Source organism: Podarcis vaucheri, assembly GCF_965113315.1.
Source record: "Podarcis vaucheri genome assembly, chromosome: 5".
NCBI lineage: Eukaryota > Metazoa > Chordata > Lepidosauria > Squamata > Lacertidae > Podarcis > Podarcis vaucheri.
This window is the reverse complement of record NC_138763.1, coordinates 98,996,612-99,010,178: the sequence shown is the minus strand read 5'-3', so window position 1 is coordinate 99,010,178 and position 13,567 is coordinate 98,996,612. Positions and strand designations below refer to the sequence as shown.

The window sequence follows — 13,567 nt, the reverse complement described above, 5'->3', positions numbered from 1 at the left end:
CCAGTTGAGCTACTGATTGATTGATTGATTGATTGATTGATCAATTGATTGATTGTGTGACTGTGGAAATGGATAAAAGCCCCCCATCCAAACATCAGTGCAGGTAAGAATATATATATATATATATATATATATATATATATATATATATATATATGCAGGTTTTGGTGTCTTCGGGTGTCTTCCCGTGTAAGAGTCGGGGTGTCTGTGCGACGTTTCGACGAGGTCTCACTCGTCATCTTCAGGCTGGTGCTTTCGGCTTCTTGTTACTGGAACAGAGCAGAGTCTGGTGTTTGAGTTCCTATAAATACTGTTGAGGGGTGTGGTGTATTTATAGGAACTCAAACACCAGACTCTGCTCTGTTCCAGTAACAAGAAGCCGAAAGCACCAGCCTGAAGATGACGAGTGAGACCTCGTCGAAACGTCGCACAGACACCCCGACTCTTACACGGGAAGACACCCGAAGACACCAAAACCTGCATTCCTATACCCGTGAAAATCTACGAAAGCATATATATATATATATATATATATATATATATATATATATATATATTATCATCTACAATATTGTTGTATTTATTTTATAGTACAGTAGCAGTTCGAAAGCACGTCAAAGTGGAAGTAAATAAATAGGTACTGCTCCGGCGGGAAGGTAAACGGCGTTTCCGTGCGCTGCTCTGGTTTTGCCAGAAGCGGCTTAGGCATGCTGGCCACATGACCCGGAAGCTGTACGCCGGCTCCCTTGGCCAATAAAGCGAGGAGCGCCACAACCCCAGAGTTGTCTGCGACTGGACCTAATGGTCAGGGTTCCCTTTACCTTTACCTTGATTATTGCTTTCATTTTATGGGTCAGTGGTCTCGTTAGATAGTAAAATTCATGTTAAATTGCTGTTTTAGGGGTTGTCTTTTTAAAAGTTTGGGACAGATTAATCCGTTTTGCATTACTTTCTATGGGAACATGCACCTTGGTTTTGGAATGCTTTGGTTTTGGAACAGACTTCCGGAACGGATTACGTTTGAGAACCAAGGTACCACTGTATTTTGCTGCTTGAAGAGAAACAGAACATGGCCCTACAACCACTTTTTTGTTTGTTTTTTGCCTCTGGAGATTGCAGTTGACAGCAGTCAGGTAGCCATGTGGCTACTGGCTGCTGCGGCAAAGCATAGTATGTAAGCCGTCCCTCAGTTTATTGCAAGGGAGCCACTGCTTCTTTCTTTCTTCTAGCTATTGTGAAAACGGCTTCATGCACTGTAGCTCAAACAGACTTCCAGGGGCTTTCCTGCCAGACGTTTTCTTTCAACATCGTCCTTCTGCCAGAGGTTAGTATTCTTTCTTTTCTTTTAGCAAAATGAGTTCGAATAATTAACATTTCTTTTATTTCTTTTTAAACTTTTATTAAATTTTATTAGATGTTACCCAAAAAAAGAAAAGAAAAAAAGGAATAGAAACAATACATAACCATACATAACAACATTTATCTACACAATTTTCCAGAATGCAGACTAGAAAAGAAGAAAGACAAAAGAAACAAGAAAAAGAATGAAGAGAAAAAATACTTTTCATAATCAATAATTCCAAATTCATACTTCAAACTTTACAATATATAAATCCTAGTTAAAATATTATAAAAGACTTCCACCGCATTCATCACATGTCTCTTGGTTATCTAATTCACCATTACATCCGTTCTTCAGTCACTTCCTCTCCTTAAATTCTTTCATAGTCCATCTAATCTTTGTATTCTCTGTATTCTTCACAAGAATACAGATCCCTGTTTGTGTAAATATTCATTTAAGCTTTCCCATTGTTTCTCTACCATAGTTTTAGATTTATGCCTTATTATATCCGTCAATTTTGCTAACTCCAGATACTCACATAGTTTACTTAACCATTCCCTTTTTGTTGGGATGTTATTTCCTTTCCAGTAACTAGCCACCAATGTTGTCGCTGCTGTTGTTGTGTATATATATAATTTCTTTATTATTCCATCCATTCTTCTGCTTACCGCTTCATTATTATAACTTTTTGGACAGGGATACAATAGGGTACGGAGAATTAGCGATGAAGTTTGACCTCCTTTGGAACATTGTAATGATTTGCTGTTGGGAATGAATACTAACTCTTCTGTTCTAATGTTATTTCTTAAAGCAAAACGAAGTGTGGCCTGCAGGCACCCAATGACCATGTTTGTATGTCCTGCAAATGACCCAAGAGCTAAAGGAATTGAATGCATGAAGACGTGCCAAACCTATGAATTGGGCTGTTTCAGCCAAGGATGTACATCTGGCTGCCTCTGTCCCACTGGATGGGTAAGAATCATACAATCGTAGAGTCGGAAGGGACCCTGAGGGTCATCTAGTCCAACCCCCTGCAAGGCAGGAATCTACAGCTGTCCCATCTGGGAAATCGAACCTGCAACCTTGATGTTACCAGCACCACACTCCTGGATTTCACTTCTGGGTTGGTGGCAACAGTGGTGGTGATTGGAGATTCACCTGTGAAGGTGCCCCTTGGATTCTGCTGCCTGAGGCAGCTGCCGAAGTCTGCCTCATGGATGGGCCGGCCCTGGTAGTGGTCACAAATGTAGAAATGTAGAAAAATGCAAACACAACATGCTGGCTATTAACTGTTAGTAAATATATAATCCATATGGTGTCATTCAAAATATACAAATAAGCCACTTCAAAATAATACAGTGGTACCTCGGGTTACATCCGCTTCAGGTTACAGATGCTTCAGGTTACAGACTCCGCTAACCCAGAAATAGTACCTCAGGTTAAGAACTTTGCTTCAGGATGAGAACAGAAATCGTGCTCCGGTGGTGCGGCGGCACCGTGAGGCCCCATTAGCTAAAGTGGTGCCTCAGGTTAAGAACAATTTCAGGTTAAGAATAGACCTCCAGAATGAATTAAGTTCTTAACCCGAGGTACCACTGTATATGTATCATACAACACATCTCACAAAATATACAAGTACTGTAACTGCAAGTTGTTATATGTATCAGAGTCAAACAAAGATTGAAACAACCAATGAATAGCCAGTGAGTGGTGAATTCTAACGACTTTATTCCAAAACAGTTGACCTATTCCTTTTGAGACTTCGGAGAGACATCTTCCTTTGAGACATTTTTAGACGTCTTCCTTTGAGAGATGGTTTGGCGTTTCTCACTATTCACTGGTTGTTTCAATATTTGTTTAACTCTGATACATATAACAACTTGCAGTTACTTGTATATTTTGTGAGATCTGTTGTATGATATATATATTATTTTGAAGTGGCTTATTCATATGTTTTGAATGACATCATACCGACTATATATTTACTAACAGTTATTAGCCAGCGTATTGCGTTTGCATTTTTGTAGATTGTCACATTTTGCAACACGGGGGTTTGTGTTTGTTCAGTCACAAATGTAGAGCAGAGGAAACAAGACCTTCACATTGTTCAGGCTTTCACCTGAGGGCATAGGAGTTTGTGGAGCAAGGACAGTGGAAGACATCATATTTTTCCTCCCTCTGCATATTCAGTACACATTGTCTGGACATTGTCTGAATATTCTCTGGACAGGCTAGTTTTTCAGTCATAATAAATTATTTTCTCAACACAGTTTTTCAGTCTAACCTACTTCACAGACTTGTTGAGGGAATTAAATGGAGACGATCAACACAACACTGTCCTAGCTAAGCACTTTGGAGAAAAGACAGGATTCAAATGTAATAATGATTACAACCTCTTTACTGAGGAAAATATTTATTTTGCACATTTTTGGGAAAACTTTAATTTTTGATTGACTTTTTCTAAATACTACTACTACTACTACTACTAATAATAATAATAATAATAGCAACAACAAGGGAAAAGCCCATTTGTTACAATGTAGGAAACAAAATGTTTCCTGTATGTCAATTGTAGAAAGGCAGTAATGCCAGGCTACAGATATAGGAAAAATATATATCAGAAAGTATATATTCGCACATGAAAGCATCCTCCATAATTGTTCTTTTCCTGTGAAAAGAAGTTGTCTCTTTGGTTACTTGCAGATTATTTACTCAGTTCAAGTCTTAGCTCCTGCGTCAAAGTTGGGAAAGCCATCTAGATTTAACCGCTCATTTATTTTAATCATCTATCCTGTAAATCTTCATTTTGGATGTGTCTTTGCCATACTCCCAGCCAAAGCTGCTTTTAATCGGCTGGGTATAACATTTTCCCGTTTGATAAAGCAGGAAGAGTATTTTGTAGGGCACTAGATGGCACTGTTGCTCAACGCTTCTTCTCAGCTCCTTACTCAACTAAGAAGTTGATGCCTAAACAGCTAAAGAGATCCTCTGCCTTCAATGTTTGTGTGGAAAACTGGAGTTTTGATATCTGCAGCTTTTTGTGCCCCTGCATGGCAGGCTAGATCTGCTCAAATTCTGCCTTTTATGAGAAAGAAGGCGAAGCCCCATAAGTTGGAAAAGCAGGGAAAGGAAGGTGGGGAAGAATCATCAACATTTATTTGGAGGCACAAAGCAGCTCGCAGCACAAAAAAAATTGCACAAAATTTAAATGCAATAATCAAAGCATCTCATTAAGAAATATACAATAAATCAAGCAATTCCCTTAAAAATTGAGAGTAAGGTCTAACAAGAACTTATGAAAAAACAATCCCAAAAGCAGCAAAAGTAACACACCACCACTATTAAATCTTGACATGATTGAAAGCTCCTAAACAGCCTGCTTTTCTGGGTTCACAGCAAGTTGTTCTCTGTCACTTTCAGCCTTAACAGTTTTTGTTAGCAGGAATCCATCAGGGCCCCAGGGCCAGGGAGACACAGGCCAGCATCTTTGCAGCACTCCCAGGTGAGACATTCTCTGCTGGATGCGAAAGAGAGAAGATTCTAAAAGCTCATTATTACCAAATTCTGAAGGCGCACGTTGCACTTTCTTAGCGGTTAACTCATTCAGGTTATGTGGGCAGCAGACTTACTCAGGGTTAAGAGATATCTTTGGTATTCGTTTTCATGAGGTTCCATCGAGAATGCCTGTCAACTGACTGTTCAAATATTTTACTACTGTTAAAATCATCTTATATTATTATTATAATGTACCGGCATTACTCGCCCTTCACCCTGAGGAGTTTGGATGAGTTACAACATCAAAACACAATAGCAAAAACAGTTTAAAGACCATTTGAACCAACACACGATTACAGAAACATTATCATAATCATCATTATTATTTTATTATTTATACCCCGCCCATCTGGCTGGGTTTCCCCAGTCACTCTGGGCAGCTTCCAACAAGATATTAAAAACACAATAAAAGATCAAACATTAAAAATTTCCTTAAAGAGGGCTGCCTTCAGATGTCTTCTAGAAGTCAGGTACAGTGGTGCCCCGCAAGACGAATGCCTTGCAAGACGGAAAACTCGCTAGACGAAAGAGTTTTCCGTTTTGGAGGTGCTTCGCAAAACGAATCTCCTATGGGCTTGCTTCGCAAGATGACAATGTATTGCGAGTTCCTGCTGGTTTTTTCCCTCCCCCCCTTTTTCTAAGCCGCTAAGCCGCTTATCAGCTGATCCGATCAGCAGATAAGCCGCTAAAAGCCTCTAAAAGCCACTAATAGCTCTAATCCGCTAATCTGTCAATGGGCTTGCTTCGCAAGACGAAAAAACCGCTAGACGAAGAGAATCACAGAACAGATTCTTTTCGTCTTGCGAGGCACCACTGTAGTTGTTTATTTCCTTGACATCTGGTGGGAGGGTGCCACTGCCGAGAAGGCCCTCTGCTTGGTTTGTAGCATGGGTCCTACAAACACATCTCACTGGTGTCAAAGGTAAGGGTAAGAGTTGTGTCTTCAGTATTCACTGGAGGCTGTATAATTTTCTCCGTATAATTTGGCCCGGATAGTTTTTACTTAGGTGCCTTGTTTTCGTGTTCCTGTTGTGTGCTACCATATTTATTCTATCCCCTATAATGGTTCCATAAACCCCCCATCTCTGTTCTAGGTAAGACATGGAAACAAATGCATCGTACCTGAAAAATGCCCCTGTTTTCATAACGGGCGAGAGTACGCTCCAGGGAAAACCGTCATGAAAGACTGCAATACCTGGTAAGCAATTGCTTCTCGTTGAGGTCCCTTGGCTCAGGAAGGAGACGGATTTTGCATTAAAATAAAACCTGACTCTGTATGACAAATTTTTGGAGGTTTTCTCCCAGCCTCAGTAATCAAGTTTCTTGCTGGGAGGTGGGGCCAGCCCCATTTATAAATAGGGGGTGCAGCCGACAGTATCCAGGCAGTCGGCTCTGGAGATTCACCCTCCCTACCCTCCCTTTGTTTAATGTTTCTTGTTTGCAGGTTAACTTTTTATTCCTGCTTAGCGGGCGCTGCTACGGTCTTTGACTGCTCACTGTTGAAGGACCGGGAGCATGATTGGGTGGTTCCTGCCAACCAATCATACTGCTGCATTGTTCTTGGACCAATCAGACTGCTGCATTCTGAATCCTATTGTTCTAGGACCAATCAGACTGCTGCAATTTGGATCCTATTGTTCTAGGACCAATCAGACTGCTGCAGTTTGGATCCTATTCAACTCAGTACATAACAACACCCAAGGCCTAAGCCAAGGTCTTCCTACATTCGGAAGTTTAATGAAGTTGTGGCCTAATTTTAATTCCATATAACGTTGTCAGAGTCTTTATTCCTTCCTTATGATCCCTGGGGGCTGGGGCTGTCGCCGCCTGGTCACGCGATAAGATGCTAGTCAAGAGCATCCCTCTTAGCAAAGTCATCTCTGTAAACTAGTGAGAGAACTCAACTTGGAAGGAGAGTCCATCTCCCATGCAAAGAATCAGAGGGCAGGGGGAGAACAAAAGGAAGGAGGACGGAAGGAAGGAAGGAAGGAAGGAAGGAAGGAAGGAAGGAAGGAAGGAAACACGTGCTGGGATCTTGCTGAGACCAATCTGTAGACTATCATCTTGCAACTAATCTGTGGTCACTTCATTTATCTATTAAGGCTTATGTATCCCGAATTTTATTTGAAAATCCAGTATGTGGCTAACAAAGATAGGAATCCACAAAACTATTAAAAACGCAACATAATCAGAATAATGTCAAAATCAACAACGAGCAACACAATGATAGGTGCTGCTTTCGTGTTCACAGCTGCCCCCCACCCCCAGCTTCTGAGATCCAGGAACCTTCTGGTACCCAAGAAAAAGATTCTTGGATTTCACTGTAGAAGCAAAATAACCAGATTTAAAAAGGCATCTCCAGAAATCTTCCCAGAGACAGGACAGAGATAAAAGAGATGCTAAAATAAACAAAATAAAAATAGTGATAAATGAGGCAGCCCCAACCACAAGGAAACAAAAAGAAGAGGCGGTGCCTCAGAAAGGAGCTGCAAATTCCATTTCTGTAAAGTGGTAAACTGTCCCAATAATGAATTGTTCAACATATTCCAGTAAAACCTTGCACACAGCACTTTCCAGGAATTCAGTGTTCCTGTCAGGGCAGATGTTCCTTTAATGTGTTGCCTCTTTTTGTTGTTGTTTTGTTACCAGAAATTATGGACTATCCTTGGTAAACAGAGAGCCATAGGAAGTATGCAGTCTCACGCCCTCGACTGCTATTTAGTCGTCTTATGAGCACACAAAAAAGAAAAGAATGAATGAAAGGAAATACTAGCCTTATTACACCCCTAATTTAACCCATACTGGCCTTCAGAGGGCAATAAAAGTGTTTTCGTAAGAGAATAAGCAGCAGAGAGCAGGATATCCATGGTAAATCACTACATGTTGTAAAATACTCCACTCTGTGTTATGCCTAGATCTTTTCTGGGAATACAGAAGTGGCAGAATTTTTTACACATAGCCTTTAAGTAAAGAGAGAATCTATTTGTGGTAACTTAACTTGCTGTTTATAGAGCTTTGTGGGTTCCACACACACAACATTGCCAGATTGTACCAGACTGTACATTTCTTTAAAGAAGGAAGTTAGTGTGTTTTTTCAGAAGCAGCATTTAAAATGCATGGAGTGCAATCCAGATAAACTTATGCATGTTTAAGATGCACAGTTTTCAACAGAATATTTCAGCACATGTTTAACCCTCCCAATAAAATTGGTGGGTATCTTATCTGCCCTCAGTCTCCTCTTCTCCTGGCTGAGCATCCTTAAGCATTCCTCATAAGACTTTGTTTCCAGACCCTTGATCATTTTGGTTGCCCTCCTCTGTACATGTTCCAGCTTGTCAGTATCCTTCTTAAATTGTGGTGCCCAGAACTGGACACAGGACTCCAGGTGGGTTCTGACTAAGGCAGAATAGAGCAGTATTCTTTCTTCCTTTGATCTGGACACTGGACTTCAGTTGACATGAAAGGGTCATGAGTACAGCCTGGAAAAATCTGGAGATTACTAGACTTTCAAGCCTATAAAATGGTAGGGAATCCTAACTATGTATGGTTACACTGGTTTTGGGTTTTTTTTCGCCTGTTTGGTCTTTGGTACTGGTGTGTTGTTATAAAGAATGTGTAACTATTCTGAAGCACATGAAAAGCTTTTTAAAGCCTGGTTCCAGATTTCAAAAGCTACCTTGAAATCTTAGGCGTTGGAATTCTCTCAGAGGAGAAGTAAGTTTGATGGCACCCACAAACTTTGAGTGGTTTCCAAACTAAATAAAAATTTGTGGACTTCCGAAGTTTCAACAGTGTCATAACCAGGGGAAAGGACCTCAATTTTTGAAATGTGTGTGTGTTTGTGTGTAAGTAAGTGTGTAATCTGACTGTCTAGGCTGAAGAAAGTTGTTATCTTCTCAAACATGAATAGGTATTGCAATGATATCTAGAAATGTTAGTGTCTCAAGGTTTTATAGGTGACGTGATTTTTGCATGCTTCCTGCAAGACACAGACTGCCTTTTGTCCATGTACCAAATTATAAAGCAGACTTTTATTAATCAACATCGACAATAACAGCTGCTGGTCTTTTGCCCTCTGCAGTGTCTGTCGGGCTCGGAAGTGGGAATGCACAGAAAATGTCTGTGACGGTACCTGCTCAGTCATTGGCACATCTCATTACTTGACCTTTGATGGACTGAAATACAGGTTTCCAGGGAACTGTCAGTATGTGTTAGTTCAGGTAAGAGTGGGGATAGAATGCAGTTCTTGGAGATGAGGGTGAAGGCTAAGGGTTAGAGATATGGAAAACTACCATCGAAACCTATGGACACTCTTTTGGCTTCCTTCAACATTCTTCAGAATTTTTGCGTGTCGAGGTCCCCAGGGCCACCCTAATAATAATAATAATAATAATAATAATAATAATAATAATAATAATTTATTTGTACCCCGCTCATCTGGCTGCGTTTCCCCAGCCACTCTGGGCGGCTTCCATAGAAACAAAAAATACAGTAAAATATCACACGTTAAAAACTTCCCTGAACAGGGCTGCCTTAAGATGTCTTCTGAATGTCAGGTAGTTGTTTATCGCTTTGACATCTGATGGGAGGGCGTTCCACAGGGCAGGCGCCACTACCAAGAAGGCCCTCTGTCTGGTTCCCTGTAGCCTCACTTCTCGCAATGAGGGAACCGCCAGAAGGCCCTCGGTGCTGGACCTCAGCGTCCGGGCAGATAATAACTCACACATCACACAGAAATTTTTGTTTAAGGTTTTTGCCATAATTTCGGCCACAACTTTATTAAAATACAAAAATGTGAGTGGTTGCTTAGGCATTGGTTGCGACTATCTGCCCCCCCCATGGGGGGCATACTGACATTCCACACGCCGGCGAAATTCAGAAAAAGGGAATACACCTTTAATCTGTGTGCATGTTCAAAACATCTGTCGTCAATGCCACTTCCCTTTCTTAAAGGATTACTGCGATGGTAGTGATGATTCTGGAACCTTCCGAGTACTCATTGCCAATGAGGGATGTAGCTTCACAGGAGAGACGTGCACTAAAAGGATTAGCATTCTCTTTGACAGTGGAGTGATTGAGCTGTACAACGGAGATGTAAGTATGAGCCTCTTATCTTTACTTCAATCCCATTGTGGAGGAGCTAGGCTTATGATGCTTTTCTAAAAAGTCTGGACCAAGAACGTTTGACTTAATTAATATGCTACTTTATGACCAGCCTGGATAGCTCAGTTGGTTAGAGTGTGGTGGTGATAACGCCAAGGTTGCAGGTTTGATCCCCGTAAGGGACAGCTGCCTATACCTGCATTGCAGGGGATGGACTAGAACAGGGGGTCAGCAAACTTTAGTGGGATGCGGGTGGCGCTGTGGGTTAAACCACAGAGCCTAGGACTTGCCAATCAGAAGGCTGGCGGTTTGAATCCCCGCGACAGGGTGAGCTCCCGTTGCTCGGTCCCTGCTCCTGCCAACCTAGCAGTTCAAAAGCACGTCAAAGTGCAAGTAGATAAATAAGTACCGCTCTGGCGGGAAGGTAAACAGTGTTTCCGTGCACTGCTCTGGTTTCACCAGAAGCAGCTTAGTCATGCTGGCCACATGACCCGGAAGCTGTATGCCGGCTCCCTCGGCCAATAAAGTAAGATGAGTGCCGCAACCCCAGAGTCGGCCACCACTGGACCTAATAGTCAGGGGTCCCTTTAACTTTACTATGATCTCAGTGGTGTCATATTTAAAAGCAAGGCATTCCATATTGCTGACTTTGCAGTGGGGCAGGAATTTCTGGGCTTGTTCACACTTCTGCTTGTCCCATGCTTAGAAAGCATGGGTCTGAGCGGTTTTCCATTTGCCCCATGGAAAACCTGCTCTTTAGCACTGAATCAGAGCAAACACCATTCTGGGGAAAACTCAATTGATCCATGCGCCGTTTCAGCGGTAAAGATCTGGCTTCCAGGGGGGGGGGTGGAGTGGCAAGACAAGCGGGAGTCTGAAGCCCTTGGTAGATGGTGAGAGCAACCAATTTAGGTTTACTAAGAGAGAATCTGGGCTCTGTAAGGTTTCCTTTGAAGCAGGGCTCCTGCATATTAGCCCAAGAACTTGTTTTCTGTGTTGGTGCTCGTGGGTGCCTTAAATACATCAAAAATTCCCCCCTGCTCTCCCACCCACCAAGATAATCCGTGTTAACCAGTTCTGGTGACAGTAATCATTTCCAAAGAGCAGTTCCTGTTGTTAAGACACACTTGAGCCCCACTATCTTTTGTTATTCAGAAAGTAAATTCAGATTTCGTGGCAGAATAAAACTCTAACTGCTGGCACTCCTTTAAAAAGTACCATATTTTTCGTCCGATAGGATGCTCTGTCCCATAGGACGCACCTAGTTTTTTTGGGGGGGAAGTAAAGGAAAAAAGTTTTTCCTTTATTTCCCCCCCAAAAGCAGGTCAGGGAAACAGAACCAGGTCGAGGAACAGCGGGATGGCGGTGCTGCGCCTCCCTGCTGTCCCCCAAGCTTGTGGGGCTGGCCAATGTCTGCCCAGCGCGAGGGGCGCTCTGCTTCAGGGCGCCCCTCGCGCCGGACGGCAGGCTGCTATCCGCAGCCTAGACAGCCATGTGGGACCTCCCGCAGGGCTGCCTAGGCTGTGGATGTGTTCCTGAAGCCTGCAGAGCGAGAGGGGTCGGTGCGCACGGACCCCTCTCGCTCTCCAGGCTTCAGCGAAAACCTGCATTTGCCCCATAGAACGCACACACATTTCCCCTTCATTTTTGGAGGGGGAAAAGTGCGTCCTATAGGGCGAAAAATACGGTATCTACTGCAATACAGCAGTCTGGAAACCTCGAATACGACAAGAGAGGATAGTTATGGGAGGGTGGATTGTTACATATCCAGCAAAGTGCTTCCTTCTTCCTTGCATTTAAAATAGCAACATCAAAAAAAAGAAGATCATGGCCACTGGGCCCATCACCTCCTGGCAAATAGAAGGGGAAGAAATGGAAACAGTGAGAGATTTTACTTTCTTGGGCTCCATGATCACTGCAGATGGTGACAGCAGTCACGAAATTAAAAGACGCCTGCTCCTTGGGAGAAAGGCGATGGCAAACCTAGACAGCATCTTAAAAAGCAGAGACATCACCTTGCCAACAAAGGTCCGTATAGTAAAAGCTATGGTTTTCCCAGTAGTGATGTATGGAAGTGAAAGCAGGACCATAAAGAAGGCTGATAGCCGAAGAATTGATGCTTTTGAATTATGGTGCTGGAGGAGACTCTTGAGAGTCCCATGGACTTCAAGAAGATCAAACCTCTCCATTCTGAAGGAAATCAGCCCTGAGTGCTCACTGGAAGGACAGATCCTGAAGCTGAGGCTCCAATACTTTGGCCACCTCATGAGAAGAGAAGACTCCCTGGAAAAGACCCTGATGTTGGGAAAGATGGAGGGCACAAGGAGAAGGGGACAGCAGAGGATGAGATGGTTGGACAGTGTTCTCGAAGCTACCAGCATGAGTCTGACCAAACTGCGGGAGGCAGTGGAAGACAGGAGTGCCTGGCGCGCTCTGGTCCATGGGGTCATAAAGAGTCGGACACAACTAAACGACTAAAGAACAACAGTTGTGCCTTGGAAGTCAAACGGAATCTGTTTGACTTCCAAAACGTTCAGAAGTACAGTCTCTGATTGGCTGCAGGAAGCTCCTGGAGCCAATCAGAAGCCCTGGAAACCCCTTTGGATGTTCGGGTTCCAAAGAACGTTTGCAAACCGGAACACTCACTTCTGGGTTTGCGGTGTTCAGGAGCCAAAACGTTTGACTCGCAAGGTTTTCGGGATCCAAGGTACGACTGTACTGGTGCTTCCTTGAAGGGGCTCCAGTTCTATCTCACACTTCCCAAATCCGAGAACTTTACAACAGATCTGGCCAAAATAGTCACCAGATTCTTTCCCAACAAATTCAGGGGTGAGGAGAAAAGACTGATGGAAAAAAGGCATACCTTTCAAGAGAAGGCAAAATCCAGGAGGCAAGAGACTTCAGATATTTAGCCCTCTGTTAAAAGCAAATCTTGGGTTGACCAGGAAAAACAATAATTCTGTAGATGGCCCTGTTGCTCTTCCCTCCTTTCAACCACATGTTATGCAAAGGAAATCAGAGGGTCCACCCCACTTTGCATCTCCCCTCACACAGAAAAAGGAAGAACAAAAGACCGAGCCCCCTTCCAGAGGGCAGAGTTCAGCTGTTTGTCTTGGGCATTGTAACAGCCAGGAATGTCGCTGCATTCATCCTTCACAGATCTCCAGTGTGTTATAGAATTACCATTACCTAAACTTCCGAAAGTGCTGTATTATCCCTGGAATACTAGAGCTTTGCAAACATTTTTTTGCAGTGAAATCTGAAGGCACACAATGCTTCTTTGTTTTGGGGCTTTGAACATACAAAGAGTGGTTGCCACCATTTTATTTTTTTTCATTCAAAGATTTCATTTTTAAGTTGCACAGGGGGGGGGAAAGCACTTCTGTTTATTTGAAGACACAAACAATTCGGTTTTTAAAAAAGCTCAAATGAATTTACACCAACAAAGGGAACAATATTTTAAAACACATAAGCTAGCAGCTTGCTGGCCTGGATAACTCTGTTCCTCTGCCTCAGGGGTCTTTAAGTAGCAGAGAGGAGCTGTGCCATCTTCAGGAGTTAATTAAT

At 42.7% G+C, this 13,567-nt stretch overlaps 1 protein-coding gene across 1 annotated transcript in view; it reads left to right on the top strand.

Annotated features, from left to right (window-relative positions):
- Positions 1 to 13,567, top strand: part of VWF (von Willebrand factor) — a 155,897-nt gene that overhangs the window by 44,033 nt on the left and 98,297 nt on the right. Inside the window, exons 17-21 of the mRNA XM_082222998.1 lie at positions 1,230 to 1,324; positions 2,154 to 2,314; positions 5,992 to 6,095; positions 8,979 to 9,117; positions 9,851 to 9,991. Coding sequence (XP_082079124.1) covers positions 1,230 to 1,324; positions 2,154 to 2,314; positions 5,992 to 6,095; positions 8,979 to 9,117; positions 9,851 to 9,991 — 640 coding nt within the window. The remainder of the gene's footprint in view (positions 1 to 1,229; positions 1,325 to 2,153; positions 2,315 to 5,991; positions 6,096 to 8,978; positions 9,118 to 9,850; positions 9,992 to 13,567) is intronic.